General features: G+C 34.2%; 1 protein-coding gene across 4 annotated transcripts in view; it reads right to left on the bottom strand.

The window, feature by feature from the left end:
- Nucleotides 1-17,649, bottom strand: part of DIAPH3 (diaphanous related formin 3) — a gene marked incomplete at both ends in the record, with an annotated part of 549,577 nt that overhangs the window by 353,251 nt on the left and 178,677 nt on the right. For all 4 annotated transcript variants that reach the window (XM_082675745.1, XM_082675746.1, XM_082675747.1 and 1 more), the window contains 5 exons: nt 5,375-5,439; nt 8,179-8,297; nt 12,257-12,378; nt 13,227-13,340; nt 13,627-13,737. In XM_082675745.1, the coding sequence (XP_082531871.1) occupies nt 5,375-5,439; nt 8,179-8,297; nt 12,257-12,378; nt 13,227-13,340; nt 13,627-13,737 (531 nt within the window). The remainder of the gene's footprint in view (nt 1-5,374; nt 5,440-8,178; nt 8,298-12,256; nt 12,379-13,226; nt 13,341-13,626; nt 13,738-17,649) is intronic.

Raw genomic sequence — 17,649 nt, 5'->3', positions numbered from 1 at the left:
GACACATAAAGACTGAAAGTGAGGGGATGGAAAAGATACTCCATGCAAATGGAAATCAAAAGAAAGCTGGAGTACCAATTTTCATATCAGACAAACGGACTTTAAAATAAAGACTATTATAAAAGACAAAGAAGGACATTACATAATGATTAAGGGATCAATCCAAGAAGAAGATATAACAATTGTAAATATTTATGCACCCAACATGAGAGCACCTCAATACATAAGGAAAATGCTAACAGCCATAAAAGGAGAAATGGACAGTAACACACTCATAGTAGGGAAGTTGAAAATTTCCCCACTTTCACCAATGGATAGATCATCCAAAATGAAACTAAATAATGAAACGCAAGCTTTATATGATACATTAAACAAGATGGACTTAATTGATATTTATAGGACATTCCATCCAAAAACAACACAATGCACATTCTTCTCAAGTGCTCATGGAACATTTTCCAGGATAGATCATACCCTGGGTCACAAATCAAGCCTTGGTAAATTTAAGAAAATTGAAACCGCATCAAACATCTTTTCCGATCACAACGCTATGAGACTACATATCAATTACAGGAAAAAATCTGTAAAAATACAAACACATGGAGGCTAAACAATACACTCCTTAATAATAAACAAGAGATCACTGAAGAAATCAGAAAGGAAATCAAAAATACCTAGAAACAAAGGAAAATGAAAACACGCCAACCCAACACCTGTGGGATGCAGCAAAAGCAGTTCTGAGAGGAAAGTTTATAGCAATACAATTCTACCTCAAGAAACAAGAAATATCTCAATTAAACAACCTAAACTTACCCCTAAAGCAATTAGAGAAAGAAGAACAAAAAACCCTCAAAGTTAGCAGAAGGAAAGAAATCATAAGGATCAGATCAGAAATAAACGAAAAAGAAATGAAAGAAACAATAGAAAAGATCAATAAAACTAAAAGCTGGTTCCTTAAGAAGATAAACAAAATTGATAAACCATTAGCCAGACTCATCAAGAAAAAAAGGGATAAGACTCAAATCAATAGAATTAGAAAGAAAAAAGGAGAAGTAACAACTCACAATGCAGAAATACAAAGGATCATGAGAGATTACTACAAGCAGCTATATGCCGATAAAATGGACAACCTGGAAGAAATGGACAAATTCTTAGAAAAGTACAACCTTCCGAGACTGAACCAGGAAGAAATAGAAAATATAAACACACCAGTCACAAGCACTGAAATTGAGACTGTGATAAAAAATCCTCCAACAAACAAAAGCCCACAACCAGAGGGCTTCACAGGTGAATTCTATCAAGAATTTAGAGAGCTAACACCTATCCTTCTAAAACTCCTCCAAAATACAGCAGAGGGAGGAACACTCCCAAACTCATTCTACTAGGCCACCATCACCCTGACACCAAAACCAGACAAAGATGTCACAAAGAAAGAAAACTACAGGCCAGTATCACTGATGAACATAGATGTAAAAATCCTCAACAAAATACTAGCAAACAGAATTCAACAGGATGTTAAAAGGATCATACACCATGATCAAGTGGCGTTTATCCCAGGAATGCAAGAATTCTTCAATATACGCAAATCAATCAATGTGATAAACCATATTAACAAACTGAAGGAGGAAAACCATATGATCATCGCAACAGATACAGACAAAGCTTTTGACAAAATTCAACACCGATTTATGATAAAAACTCTCCGGAAAGTAGGCACAGAGGGAACCTACCTCAACATAATAAACACCATATATGACAAACCCACCGCAAGTAGCATACTCAATTGTGAAAAACTGAAAGTACTTCCACTAAGATCAGGAACGAGACAAGGATGTTCACTCACGCCACTCTTATTTAACATAGTTTTGGAAGTCCTAGCCACAGCAAGCAGAGAAGAAAAATAAATAAAAGGAATACAAATTGGAAAAGAAGAAGTAAAACTGTCACTGTTTCAGATGACATGATACTATACATAGAGAATCCTAAAGATGCCACCAGAAAACTACTAGAACTAATCAATGAATTTGGTAAGGTTGCAGGATACAAAATTAATGCACAAAATCTCTGGCATTCCTATACACCTACAACGAAAAATCAGTTAGTGAAATTAAGGAAACAATCCCATTTACCACTGCAACAAAAAGAATAAAATACGTAGGAATAAACCTACCTAAGGAGACAAAAGACCTCTATGCAGAAAACTATAAGACACTGATGAAAGAAATTAAAGATGATACAAACAGATGGAGAGATATACTATGTTCTTGGATTGGAAGAAGCAACATTGTCAAAATGATGATACTACCAACAAAAAATTTCACAATTTATATGGAAACACAAAAGTCCCCGAATAGCCAAAGCAATCTTGAGAAAGAAAAACGGAGCTGGAGGAATCAGGCTTCCTGACTTCAGACTATACTCAAAGCTACAGTAATCAAGACAGTATGGTATTGGCAGAAAAACAGAAATATAGATCAATGCAACAGGATAGAAAGCCCAGACATAAACTCCCGTACATATGGTCACCTTATTTTTGATAAAGGAGGCAAGAATATACAATGGAGAAAAGACAGCCTCTTCAATAAGTGGTGCTGGGAAAACTGGACAGCTACATGTAAAAGAATGAAATTAGAACACTCCCTAACACCATACACAAAAATAAACTCAAAATTGATTCAAGACCTAAATGTAAGGCCAAACACTATAAAACTCTTAGAGGAAAACATAGGCAGAACACTCTATGACAGAAATCACAGCAAGATCCTTTTTGATGCACCTCCTACAGAAATGGAAATACAAACAAAAATAAACAAATGGGACCTAATGCAACTTAAAAGCTTTTGCAGAGCAAAGGAAACCATAAACAAGACAAAAAGACAACCCTCAGAATGGGAGAAAATATTTGCAAATGAAGCAACTGGCAAAGGATAAATTTCCAAAATATACAAACAGCTCATGGAGCTCAATATCAAAAAAATGAACAACCCAATCCAAAAATGGTCAGAAGACCTAAATAGACATTTCTCCAAAAAAGATATATAGATTGCCAACAAACACGTGAAAGAATGCTCAACATCACTAATCATTAGAGAAATGTAAATCAGAACTACAATGAGGTATCACCTCACACTGGTCAGAATGGCCATCATCAGAAAATCTACAAACAATAAATGCTGGAGGTGGTGTGGAGAAAAGGGAACTCTGTTGCACTGTTGGTGGAAATGTAAATTGATACAGCCACTATGGAGAACAGTATGGAGATTCCTAAAACACTAAAAATAGAACTACCATGTGACCCAGCAATCCCACTCCTGGGCATATACCCTGAGAAAACCATAATTCAAAAAGAGTCATGTACCAGTGTTCACTGCAGCTCTATTTACAATAGCCAGGACATGGAAGCAACCTAAGTGTCCATCGACAGATGAATGGATAAAGAAGATGTGGCACATATATACGGTGGAATATTACTCATCCATAAAAAGAAACGAAATTGAGTTATTTGTAGTGAGGTGGATGAACCTATATTCTGTCATACAGAGTGAAGTCAGAAAGAGAAAAACAAATACCATATGCTAACACATATATATGGAATCTAAAAAAAAATAATAATGGTCATGAAGAACCTAGGGGCAAGATGGGAATAAAGACACAGACTTACTAGAGAATGGACTTGAGGACATGGGGAGGGGGAAGGGTAAGCTGGGATGAAGTGAGAGATTGGCATGGACTTACATATACTACCAAATGTAAAATAGATAGCTAGTGGGAAGCAGCCGCATAGCACAGGGAGATCAGCTCGGTGCTTTGTGACCACCTAGAGGGGTGGGATAGGGAGGGTGGGAGGGAGACACAAGAGGCAGGAGATATGGGGATATATGTATATGTATAGCTGATTCACTTTGTTATAAAGCAGAAACTAACACACCATTGTAAAGCAATTATACTCCATAAAGATGTTTTTAAAAAAAGGAAATTTAAACTATCTGGGATGCATTCAAATCAAACACTTGAAAGTTTGCTACTACTTTCCCACGATGAATTGAAGTATTTACTGAGCTTGGAATACAGAGTCAGTGGGGTGAAAGGTCACCATACAACACAAACATTTATCAACTGGAACACTTATGACACTTAATTTAAAGGATCTAATAATTTGTTTCCCCCTGTAAACTAAGTTGCTTCGCAGCAATGGTGATATATCCACAGCTGTAATCCAAGCTTACAGCCAAAGGCCTGGGAGATAATATCCTCTCACTAAGTATTTGATGTAACTTAGGACTTCTTGGACAGGATACTTACAAAGTTCTTCATAAGTTACAAATAACTTATGAAAGTGTCTACCATTTGCAAGTTATGTTTTATCTTAAAAGTCTATAAAAAATGTACAATTCTCTCAAGATTCATTTAGGGCCTGACACATCAAAAATGTAGACTCTCTGGAATAGTGCCTAACTCAGTGTAAATGTTCCTTTTGTATGTGTTCATTGAGGTGGTGGTAGCAGTAATTACCATGATTCTTTGAATGTGAGGAACCAGCCCTAAGAATTCAAATCAGAATGACTACTTAAAATGTAAAGAATCCAACAACAACAAAAAATAATAAAATTTAAAAGTAAAATTTTAAAAACAGAAAAAGTCCAATAGATACCCATTAAGTAGAGATAAAAGCACAAAACAGTACCTTAAAGAAAAGTGGGGAATGGCTAGATGGTCAGCAGTACTATTGGCCAGAAACAAATGAAACTGCTGACATTCAATATTTTTTATCTATGAAAATGATAAGTTTATGTGGTTCCTCTTAGTCTAATGAAGTAACTTTAATCAAAACAGAAAGCAAGTTAAACTTTTTCTCTTAAAATTTTTAGACATAATTTCAATCTTAAGGGCCTGAATTTATATGATGTCTTGAGAAATACTTCAATCTTAAAATGCTGACTCTATACATTGTCAATCATTTATTCATTCAACTCATTCAAAGAATATGTTTTAGTTCTCAGTCCAGGAATTGTTCTAGGTGCCAGGATAGTGAATAAAGCAAACACAAATCCCTCATAAAGTTTATTCCAGAGGGAGAAATAAACAAGACATTCCCATATACACACACAGATACCTGAATTGTGCAACATATCAGATAGTGATAAATACAACAGTAGAAAAACAAGAAAAGAAGCACAGGGAGGGTCAGAGATGGGAGTGGGGAGTTTAAATGTTTAAATATAATGGTCCAGGAAGTCCTCCTCAGAGAATGGCATTTGTGCAAATACCTGAAGGAGGTAAAGAAGGAAGTGAGAAGAAGGCACAGAGTCCATGAGGCAGAAGCAGAGCTGCAGGAGCCCCCATATAGTCTTGCAAAGTTAGTCAAATTACTTACTTTCTTGTTAAGTTCTGATGCTTTCTCTTCAAACTCTTCTAGTTTCACCTGATACATGCAAATATCTAAAATTGCAATGACAAAATTTTTATTAAATTCATTGTTACTTTAAAAGTTTAAAAAGAAAAAAAACAGAAAAATTAGAAATAGTGTCAGTAATAAAATCAACAAAATGGTGAAACATATAATGTTGGAATGGAGGATTTTCTAAGCATGATACCAAGGTCACAAAATTTAAGGAGAAAGATAAACCAAATTACAATTCTAACCTTGTATTAGGCAAAAGGAGAAGGGAGTTCAACTGTAACATACAATACTAAAAGGTTGCTATCCTCAATTCATAAATATTTTGAAAAAAGAGAAGAGGATAGTCAATACCAACTAGGAAAATGTGCAATAGTAATGAGCAGAAAATTAGGAATAAAAAAATTAAAAATTGCTAAATCATAAGAACAGATACTTGATTTTCCCTAGTAATATGAAAATATAAAAAAGTTTTAATGAGAAATAAGCAAAGATTAAATGATCCCTAATGTCAAGTATTGGAGATAGCACAGGGAACCCTACTCTCCTAAAAACAGTGGAAGTATAATTAAGGAACTTTGCTGATGAGAAACGATGCAATATGTACTAAAACTTAAAATTAATATTTTCTTTCACCCAGTAATGTATTTCTAGGACTTCGCCTTTAAGCAAGAATATTCATTAAAATATTATGTTAGCAAAAAACTGCAAATAACTTAAATGTCCACCAATAATAGATTGACTAATAAGCTCTGATATGTATCCACATGATGGGATACTTGGCAGGAGAAGTAATTCATATTATGAATGAATTCATTATGGATGTCTCATGAATGTACTGTATCCCTTCTTTCTTTTTTTAATGAAAGTAATAATGAACATGGTTTAAGAAAATATACCACAGAACAAGTTAGAAGAAGCAAAAGTCAACCAAATCATTGCATCCAAAACTCAGTCCCACTTCCTAAATGCTTCCTCTTACAGCTCTGGTGGTTAGCTTCCTAACTCAAAATAAAGTGTGTACACCATTATTTTCTGATTTAACTATTTAGGACATTGTAGATAATTTCCTACTATGAAATAAGAAAACACTGTTTCCCAACTAATCCCAATTTTTGATAATTTTACTTTCATTTTGCTGGCTCTGTAACACTAAATTAATACTTAATCTTCTGATTCCTGTTGCACAGACAGCATCTTTTGAATCCCTCTTTTAATATATGGAGTTATCTGTGCCCTATACTTTCCAATATCTGTCTCCCCTACTGTCCTCTCTCACCTAAGCGTGTAAATACAGGGACACTCTCTTCTGTACTTAAGTCTTCTGCATTGTGTCTATAAGTTTATTCTAAACATTTACAATAAATAAACACAATGGACTTATTATAACTATGTAACATGTTTCACTTATATAGCCAAGAAGTATTCAAAGATTATATAGTATTTCCTTCTCAAGAATTCAATGTCAAAACCTCTCACCTACTCAAGAAAAAATATTCCTAATGTCCAGGTAGAAAAAGTTTTCTCTTCAGACACTATTCAGAATCATTCCACATTTTAGTTTGCTACATATTTAGAGCATATTTTTCTTCATTTCTATGTCCCTCCCACCCCCAAGAACTCCTAATTTCTTCTCTCCTGCAGAGAGAAACAAGTATTCACTTTATCAGTCTCACTAGTATTATCTACTCCTTTCTCATTCTATACATTCCACACTTCTTCCTGAACTCAAATATTATATGAAGAAAAAACAACTTCATGCAAATAATAGATATTCCTTTTTAATGCTAAACCAAGATTTGACATACGGTAACTTCTTAAACATTAGTTACAATGTGGAATCGCGTATGATGTCAATGACCATTTTGTACTGTTACTTTTAAATCATTTAGTCACATCAAGCCCTGGTCATTTGGGAAAGAGTGGTTTGCAGAGTCATGCAGATCCTCCAAATGGTGACACATCTCATCATACAATATCAAAATAAACAGATAGGGTAATACCACCACTGATCTCATCAGAAAAAAATTTAGGACCGCAAAGCTGCCAAGATGATGGTAGCAAGTACAAGTTTTCCAAAACTCAAATATTTACCTGAATATTCCAATTTTATCATTGGTAACATATTCTATCATTTTCATTGAAGTTACAGACACATTTTATTTCATTTTTAGGAAAGTGTGTGCCAAACACTCACATCTGAGTAGCCACAATTTGTATGACGATCCTTTTTTCAAAGTTAAAAAAAAAAAGCAGGCATTTCAGCTGGCAGCTCAGACGATTACACAAGTATTTCCAATTGGACTCTGGTTTGCAGCACAAGTGATTCACACACACAATATATTGAATATTGAATATATTCACACAGAATATTGAAATGATGTGTGTGCAAAGGTAGATATTTAATAAAATTAACTTTTTTTAGTTCTTTATCAAGGACATTCTTAAATAAAAAATGGCACTTTTTTTGTTTCATTTCTTTTGTTTTACTGAGAATAAAGAATCCCATGGCTACTAATACTGCTTGGTGCCACTGCCTTGATTCACAACAAAGTACCAGCAGTTTTCCCAATATTGCTCTGAAAATACCAACAGAGTAAAAATGCCAAATAACTGTCTCAGTATTGTTATGAAAATAATTTTGACTATTAGGACCTCCTGAAAAGGTATCCAGGACCCTCTGGAGTCTACAGCCCACACTGTGAGAAACAACACTCTAGCACTAACCCATGGGTAAGGGACATAAGGTATTTTCATTTAAATAACAGAGAAACACTCACCAACAAACTGACTTAAATCTAAGTCTAGTCTTTTTCGATATGTGAAGTCTGGATCCATCCCATCTCTATGCAGTACAATCTGGGATACACACTCATCAATTAATTTGAAGTACTGTTGCCTAGAACCAAGGAAAAGAATAAATGTACACTCTATTAGTGTAACTTTACATCAAAACATTTCAGTAGCTTGATTTCTACTTCAATAATATACAACTGTATAGTTCAACAGTTGACATATAGATTTAACATGAGAGTGAGAGTAAATACAACTGCCACTTTCCTTCTAATGATTTTAACACACTACATTTTTTATGATCTTTTAGCTATAAATACAGTGTGCTTTAAAGATCATTTTCTTGCAAAAGTCAGAATCTTGACTTAATTAGTAGGTAGTAAGAAATAGAATATTAAAATGAAGTGATATGTACTTAAAAGCAGTCCTCAGCAGAGATCATCAACCTATCACTGTACCATACTGAAAGAGCTACCATTAATTCATTTTATTAATACAAACCAAAAGATATATTTTCTAAAAAATTATCTGGAAGGTTCTTAAAAACATACAGTTCACTGTTTTTAGAATGTTTGTGATACTGTGAATTATAAACAATATCAAATGAATGTTCCTTACTCAGAAGAAAGCTAGAAAACTTCAGTATAACAATTTTTGTCCAAAATTTAAATTTAATTAAAATCCCCAAATAGCCTTCATGTGTTAGTACAATTAAGTTCAATCCACCTGTGTTAGTAATAAGTTAAAATACATCCCTTAAAACTCAAGCCAACAAACGTGAAAGAAATATCCAGAAGATTTTACAAACAAAACCAAACTACAGTGATAGAGACAGTGATAGAGAGGGTGGGTAATATTCTAATGAATACAGTCCTCCATCCGAACCACCACCTAGGACTATTTCTTCTCAATGACTTTTTGCACAGTTTTCCTCTCCAACCCCTTCTCACCACGTATGTGATGATGCCTCCAGCTACTTGAGACTTCCTTCCCTGTATACTATGACCTACTGCCCTGGACCTATTTACCTGGTACCTAATAAACCATCCATTATGCTGAATAAAATTCACTACAGCTTAACATTAGCAAATAAGACAATGTTCATTAATTGTCATAGAGTAAAAATATTCAAGACCTAGTGTTCTTGGATACCAATTAAAGCAAGAAGGTATTATCAATGCTTTCATCAATTTTCTCAACTTCTTTCAATGAAATAATCTCCCATTCCCTAATATTTTAGCTATAATAACCACATTTACACTTGAGGTACATAAATTGCACACACGTTTCTAGCTATCACATTTAAAAACTGAGATGACACACTCTGTCCCTTTTTTACTCTTTTTAATGTTATCTTGATGTTGTTTTAATAAAAACATGGCTTAAATTAACACCAGCTATTGTGTATAATGTTTTTAAAAAACATAGTCATTAAGTGTTTTCTCACTTCCACAACCCTAAATTATGAGCTCATTTATAATGTAGCTGAAAATTCATGCAAAAACTCTTACAGTAAGGCAATACTAGTAAAGAACAACGTACGTCTGGAATTCAGAAATGTAAATCTAGAAAATAATCTCTATGAGTGATATTGGTAAGGTAGTGAATATGTCAAAGGAATATGTAAACAACCTAATTAAGGGATAAACATAAATGTCATTACTTCATTAATAAAAGTCATTTTTGTTGGAGAATATTTTGAAATCACCTTCACTTTCTCTGCAGTTTTTTTTTTTACCAAATATCAGAAATTATCTCCCATGCACATTCAACTAACATGCTATTCTGCACACAATAAGCCATTAGTAATTTGTTACAGAATTGAATTTGATCTTCTATCCACCTTCCAATTATCTTACTGCATTTGATTTTTCTTGGGGACCTTTGATGTACATTCTCCAATCAAGTTCCATTTCAGTAAAATTTCCTTTTGTTCCAGATGTGAAAGTAAGCAAAGATTTTAATTTTCCTATCCACTAATTCTTTTAAATGACAATATTTTGCATTCTACAATGAAAATTAACTTATAAAAAACTTCAAAATTTGTATTTATTAATGTCAATATTAATTTTAAATGTTCATCAGTCAAAAATGTTCAGATAACTGAATATTTCTGAAAGGCGAAATCTAGGTCCATTCGAGATAGTAAAACCGAAAAATGAAGGTAAAACCAAAAGAACAAGATTTATGAATCTTGGACCACACAGCAAAAAGAGTAAAATTTACTGTATGTTAATTAAAAGGATGAATATATAATAAAAATATTATGTAAGTGACCACAATTCTGACTCTATCTTGTAATAAATGTATACTCACTATAAGAATCAACAACAACAATAATAGTAATAAATAACTGAGAATTTTGGAACATAGGAAAGAATCGATGGGATCATCTTCACTACGGCCGTCATGGGAAGAATTCTGCCTTCATAGCAACCATATCTGGAACAAAGACCAAGGGCCTCGGGCTTAAAGAGCCAAGAAAGAAGGCAACATAGACGAGTATCAAACTTAAAAGGTACTACTCAAAAAATGACCAAACTAGATGAACTTCTATGCCTCACTAATGTCACTTTGGTAATGCTACAATGTAATATTTCTTTAGACTCTTGATTCCACTAAAGTGAAAGGCTCGCCTGAGTGTGCCCCACTACAGTTGTGCTTTTTAATCTGTTTTGAAGTTAGACACAACCACATGCTCCCTGGAACACAGATGAAGGGATTAAATAACTCCCTTTGTAACACTGTAGACACATTCAACGCTTCAAAAGCAAACAGCAGTCTTAAATTCTTGGAAATTCAAGCGGCAAAAAATCAGAGGTTGACAGGACCAACCACACAGGTATCAAGAAAAGGATGGGGCTACTTTAGAATAAATGGAAGTTCCAAGTTTATTTTTAGGTAAATCTTCAGGAGAGTATAGTATTACAATTAGTGGGGTACCTATGATACTTAAAAATATTATTAATCAAGTATTAGTATTTTTTATCTAGCATTTATAGAGTGGTTAAATATTTAAAGTGTCTTATTTTAATAAAATATGAGAAAGAAGCAAATGAAGTCTCAAAACAGGTTCCTGAACCCTATTTTAGAATATCACTGGGACTTCCAAATTCTACAAAGGAAAGAGGTAGGGTGGATGATCTGTGCTCATCTCGAAGAACCTAAAGTTTTACCACGTTTAGACTTTTATTCTATTCACTTGTTAGGTACATCAAAAACATAAATTGCACCCTCTGACATCACCTAGAGGACACAGCCTGAATGAGACTGTCTAGCAACTCCTTCTACTTGAAATTAGAGTAAGAAAAGACATACTACCCATAGTATTTGAGAATGAATTTCAGCAAAATTAAATTAAAGGTGACCAAAGTGGTTTTATATTCAAAGATCTCAGCTTCCTTCATAAAACAGTAATAAAAGATTTAAGAGGGTATAGAGGACATTTATTGAGCATACACCATATGCCAGATATTTGGCTAGGAGTCTCACTCATGTTACCATTTTAATCTTCATAACAGTCCAGCAGCTTAAGTGTTACTATCCATATATAACTACAGATAAACATGGATAAACAATTATTTTCTTTAAACAATTTGTTACGCTCAAGATGTCTAGGATATAATCAAACTTGAGAAGTCATTTGTCTAGCTTTCTGATACATTAGCAACATTAAACACAACTGTATTATTAAGGAACTTGATAGCTACTTAAACACTAATAAAAGTGATGTTTAGTATCTGCCATTCCTACTGCCTAGGGACTAACCAGAAAACATTATTCATCCGCAGTAAACTAGTAATTTGTTGCTAGTTTGCATTTTTATTCAGCTGAAAAGTTGTAACCAAGAATCTGCTGGAGCTTAGAAAGTAATAGTAATATCATTTTATACCATTTTCTACCTAAATATATGCCCAGAGGAAACAGTGCATTCTATGAATCAATATTACGAAAGAAATACAAAACTTAAAAATATTTGCTTGCCCAAATCAAACATCAGGTGAATTTCACAATTAATAGAATTTTATTAATGAAAGAAAATATTAGAATATAGCTTCCTCTTACCTTATAAAATAATCATTTCGAATCAGCAAAAGATGCTGCAGAATTGAAATGAAATATCCCTCTGCTCTGGTTTCCTTAACTGTGTTCCACACCATGTTGTGAAGATCATTCGCTTCAGTAAACTGATTAAGGAATATGTGGATTTATTTATCCTCTATACCGAACAACTGCAATAATGTGACACGGAATCTGCTCTGTAAGGCTTCGAAAGATTACTGTGTATCTTAACCTAAAATAGACATCATATATACTCAGCATATAATAAAACACATGTAGTTAGGAATGAGAATAGAGGGAAAACTATGTGCAAATGACAACCTGACCTGACACTTCCTGGCTTCTCCTCCACAATCAACTCCAACCAATATTCCTCTCTTGAGCCAAGATACTGCTGGCAGAAAGAGTAGTGGGCAGCTGGTTGTGAATGAAGTCTTTGGGTTCTGGGGGAGCCCTGACCAAGAGGGCTGGTGCCAGGCATTACCTACCGTGGAGCAGCCCCAGTGGAAGACAGAAAGGTGGCAGATCTCTGGACAAGCACAGACATCTGCAGATGCACAGAATTAACAAAGGCCCGTATGAGGATACACCCAAGGTACAGGGTAGGAACTAACCAGCAGGCTAAGGGCACCTATTCCTAATGATGAAGGGACTAGGGGGAGGGGAGGTGCCAAACAAAAAGAACAGATTGTACATGTATACATAAGAGGCTTGTCTAAAAAGCATCCATTTGTAGATTGTAACATCCATTTGCATATGCATGTATTCACAAAAACGCACATAAACTAATAAAATAAAAAAGGTTTATACAAACATCCTTCTGATTCAATAAAGGTTTGATTTTATATCATTTATCTAGAAATGGCTTCAGAAGTTTAATATTTTATGGGGTGGGGGCTGTTTAAGCAGTAATTACTGTTTAAGCAGTAATTTTACATATTTGATTAGACTTCAGAACAAAAGGATATTCAAGTTCAGCTCTAACATCTTCGAGGCGATGGAAGAACTCAATCAAATCCTCTTCCTTATGCTCGTCAAAGACTTTAAGTTGGATATCCAGGCCATCATTCTTAATACGCTTTAAATTCTAGAGATATTAAATAGGAGTTATAAGGAACAGTTTTGTTTTTAACGATGCAAAAAATTAATGAAAAACATAAACAATAAACCAACCATTCAACTTGATTTACAGCATTCAAACACTTAAAGTGTTAAATAATACTCAAACCTTATCATCTATTTCAAAAATAGATTTTATACTCAAGCCTTTTTTCCCACAGATAAATTATTCTTGAAGGTAATTTATCTAAATTTCCCCCTACTCAAGTACTTCTCTAATTTAAATATTAATAAGGAGTCTGCAGGGCACTTACTGGCAATATCTCTTTCAATCCACAACGCATAAATTCATTTCTGATGTGAAGCCTGAAGTCCAAATCATCAGGAGATGTAACAAGGGCATTGATAAGCTGCATACATGCTACCTACAATAAATTACACAGCAAGACTTAGACTTGGATTCTGACATTAAAGGAGTAATAGAACTGAAACATCAAGGCTGTGTTCCAAGTATTATCAAATATCTTCCTTCACAGGTGAGTCTATTAAAACGATAATTTGTATGTAAAATATTTTAGTCAATTATAAATTAGACAAGAAATATAGTTTCAGGGGAATTTTTAATTCACTCCATCCAAAAGTTAAGTTCTTCTCCAAAAATATCATTCCATACACATAAGACATAAATTGAACACACACTAGTTGAAAAACTATAAATATCCTTAGATAGATCCTATCCTAAAATAGGATGATAAAATAATTTCTCATTCATCAAGAGAAACCCAAAGACTTTAAGTCAATGAGAGTTAGCAAAGGCCTGAAACTAGTTAATGGGGTTGTTATAACCAAAAATTATATTATGAACATTACACAGCTAATTACTAGAAGTTAACTTATCAGGCAATGGTTCCTACACTTTGACAAAAATTCAGCTTACTGTGTGTTACGCTTATTAAGAAGACATAAAGAAATAACATAGCTAACTAAATGCTTTAGTTTATAACTTAAATGATGAAAATTAAAAATCGCTGTATTTTCCCATTCATATTTAACACTCCAAATTTCAACCTGGATCTCCTTTTTTTTTAATCCCTGGCTGAATTATATCTTTCATTATCCAAAATCTATATAATGGAAGCAAAAGAGGTTGCTTCTAGAGAAGCAAAGAATTCTCTGCTGTTGTTGATGATGTTATTTTTCTAAGTCCACATTCTACCAAAATCTAACAAGAAAGACCAGCTTACTGATCAATGTGTTTAACCTCATGCTGTTCCCTAAATTGTCCTTTTTCCATCCCTTAAGGCAAGGTTTATATGAATTTAAAATGCCATTTTGGGATTAAGACACCAACAGGGGTCTCAGTTCCTGCTGGTTGAAATATATTATAATTGTTCTATTTGATATCTAAACACTAAAATCTGGCCAGCATGCCTCTACTGTCAAAACTTGAAAGAGAGGGAAAAGGAAAACATATTTAAAAGAAAAAAAGAAAAAACTTAAAACAGCGTCTACCTTTCCAGTACACGTTCACTCAGCTGTAACCAGTTCATGTCAGAAAGTCAAGTTTAAAATGCTTTCTTTCCACTTCCTTGCCAGTCATTACCCAATACCACAAATGTTTTTTTCAGCATTTTAAAAGATCTCAAACAGCATACAAATATTTAAATTAGCATACTAATTTAATTTCTCTACGTTCAGAGAAATTAAATTAGTATTAGCCACCAGGTTTCCAGGAAAAGATGCAAATTATAGACAACTCAAAGAAAGAAGCAAAAATAAACAACATAAAAATTAGCAGCAAATATCACCTAAATGGAAAGTTGATATGTGTAGAATAATATTAGCATGAAATTGAGGAGAAAGAAGGGAAAAGAATCATCCAAATTATTCCCAGGAAACATTTTAAAAGGCAATTTTTCATAAAAAGAAAACTAGGAACTGACTTAAGCCGAAAGAATGAATTTAATTCTTTAGGATCCCTTCCCAACTGTAACAGTAATTTGCCACTATCATGACCTACAACCACTCTTTGATTAATTTATATCATGTAAACATATGTCTACATACAGTAAAATGTATTGATTTACATCCTTACAGATAAAAAATTCTATAATCAAGATAAAGACCAAAGAGTTCCTTCTAGGTTTCTAATACATATATTGAGACATTTAGACCTTTTTTATCACATGATTTCACACTGGTATAGCATACCAGCATAAGTGGGAGCCAATCTGGCATCTATCCCATATAACTCAATTCCTAGAGACAGTAGAAAAGGCTCAGGAACTAAAAAGGTAAAATAGGACATGTTGCCTCCCCTAGTGAAGATAAGCAGGTTCAGTAACACAAATATACTATGTACTGTAAGAGATGTGCTCAGTATATGATGAGAATGTGGAGACAGTAAATAAAAACAAGGAAAGCTGAGGAACAGTACTGACTCTTAAGGATTAATAGGGAGACAGCCAGATGAAAAGGAGGACCAAGATGTTTAAAGCAGAGCAGTTTACATGTTCAAAGATCTGGGCTCTTTTGCTGAGTTACAAGGAATTCAGATTTCCTGAGCAGTTTGTAAGGCGGAAAGTGGGAGAACAGGGGAAGGACCCAATAAAGATGAAGCCAGACAGAGGAGGCACAGCTTCATGTGCCGAATCGGAACTTTCTGACTCAGCTGGAAATAGGGGAAATTATAAAGGATTTTATGCAGGAGCGGCGATAATAGAGGTAATAGATTCAAGTTAAGAAGTTATCATACAGGTAGCTTCGTTGAGCGATGAGGAGGTCTTGAACAACATTTGAAAAACATTTGATGGCTGGGTGAACATGTGGTTGAGGCAAAAGAAAAGAATTTACAAGTCCTCCCACCTTTGTTGTTCAACTAGATAGGAGGTGGGACCATTAACGGAGACATAAAATGCAAGGAAAGAAACAAATTTCACAGGAGAATAGGATAAATCCTGCTTCTAAAATTCTGAGATTGAAATGTACATTAGGAATCATACATTCATTTAAGAAATTAGTGAATGCTGGAATATTAACAGAAGCTCAAGAAAATAATGAAATTGTGCTATTCATCATAAAGAATTAATCACCATGTTCTGTTTGATGTTCCCAAAATGTAGCATATATGATCTCCATTAATTTGCACTAATTATGCCATACTAACAGTTTCAACAGCAGGCAAAAGCCACCTTCCTCTGGAACTGACGAGGGTAAGAAAACAAGAGTTTCTGCCCTCCTGGGAGCATCCTAACTTATCTGAAGGTTCTATCTTTGGGCACCAGACCTTCTCTGTTTACTAGCTCATGCATTTCATTCCTTCCAAGCCTGTTAATGATGTCTACTAAGCACTTCTTGGTGCTAGGGATGCAGCTATGAAATGAAAAAGACAGAAATCACTACTATAGAAAGAGAGGAGGCAAGATTGAATCCACAGTTTGAATTGCCTGGGCAATTCAAAGGCTGACATTTATTAAGCTAGAAAAAAAATCAGCATAAACAGAGGAAACAGGCTTGGGAAGAAAGATCAGGACTTAAGTTTTGGAGATGTTAAGTTGGAAATATTGTCTATTATTGATCCTCATCGAAAAAACTAGAAAAGGAAATTGGATATAGGAGACTCCAGTTGGAGAAAGAGATTACCATAGCATTTGTATGTAAAAACCAAGACCTTAGATGGAATCACCGAGAGAGTAGTAAAGAGAGAGAGAAGAGGAGGTACAAGAACTGGTTGGGACATTTCAATTGTAGGTTTTGATTTGAAGGTTGAGGAAATGAGTTAAAGAAAAGTAAAAAGCTGTCAACGTGGTAGAAGATAAATGAAGAGATTGTGGTGTCCTGGAAGAATGGGAGAAAAGTGTGTCAACAGGGAGAGTGATCAACTGTGTCAAATGCTCTAATAGGTCAAATAAGATAATTACCACTGCATCTGGCAAATTGGTGACTTGACGAGAAGTTTCTACAAAGGGACAGAACTGCTGCTGCACATGGAAAACATTTTCTTCTCACATGTACCATATGCAACCAGTAAATGAAAGCATACAATTAAAATTGGCTCTAAAATATTCTCCTTGCTCCAAATGTACCTTTATACTTTAGAAATACTGCTCATTAACCTTTGGTTTAAACAAGGCTTATAAGTTCGACACATCTTTAGGTGTTAGATATGTACTCAGTTCTAATGATATGGAAAGTAAATGCTGTAACCTCATTTGTTATTCTTGCCCCAATTATCAAAAAGGAGCCTTACATGAGAAAAGGTATTTTTAACATAACTTCTAGCTATAAAGATGTGTCTGCACACAGAGGCACACACATATCCAGCTAGAATTCGGAAC

Source organism: Grampus griseus (genome assembly GCF_964374135.1).
Source record: "Grampus griseus genome assembly, chromosome: 18".
NCBI classification, from domain to species: Eukaryota; Metazoa; Chordata; class Mammalia; order Artiodactyla; family Delphinidae; genus Grampus; species Grampus griseus.
The sequence above is the reverse complement of the archived record's forward strand: the minus strand, read 5'-3'. Positions and strand labels throughout refer to the sequence as shown.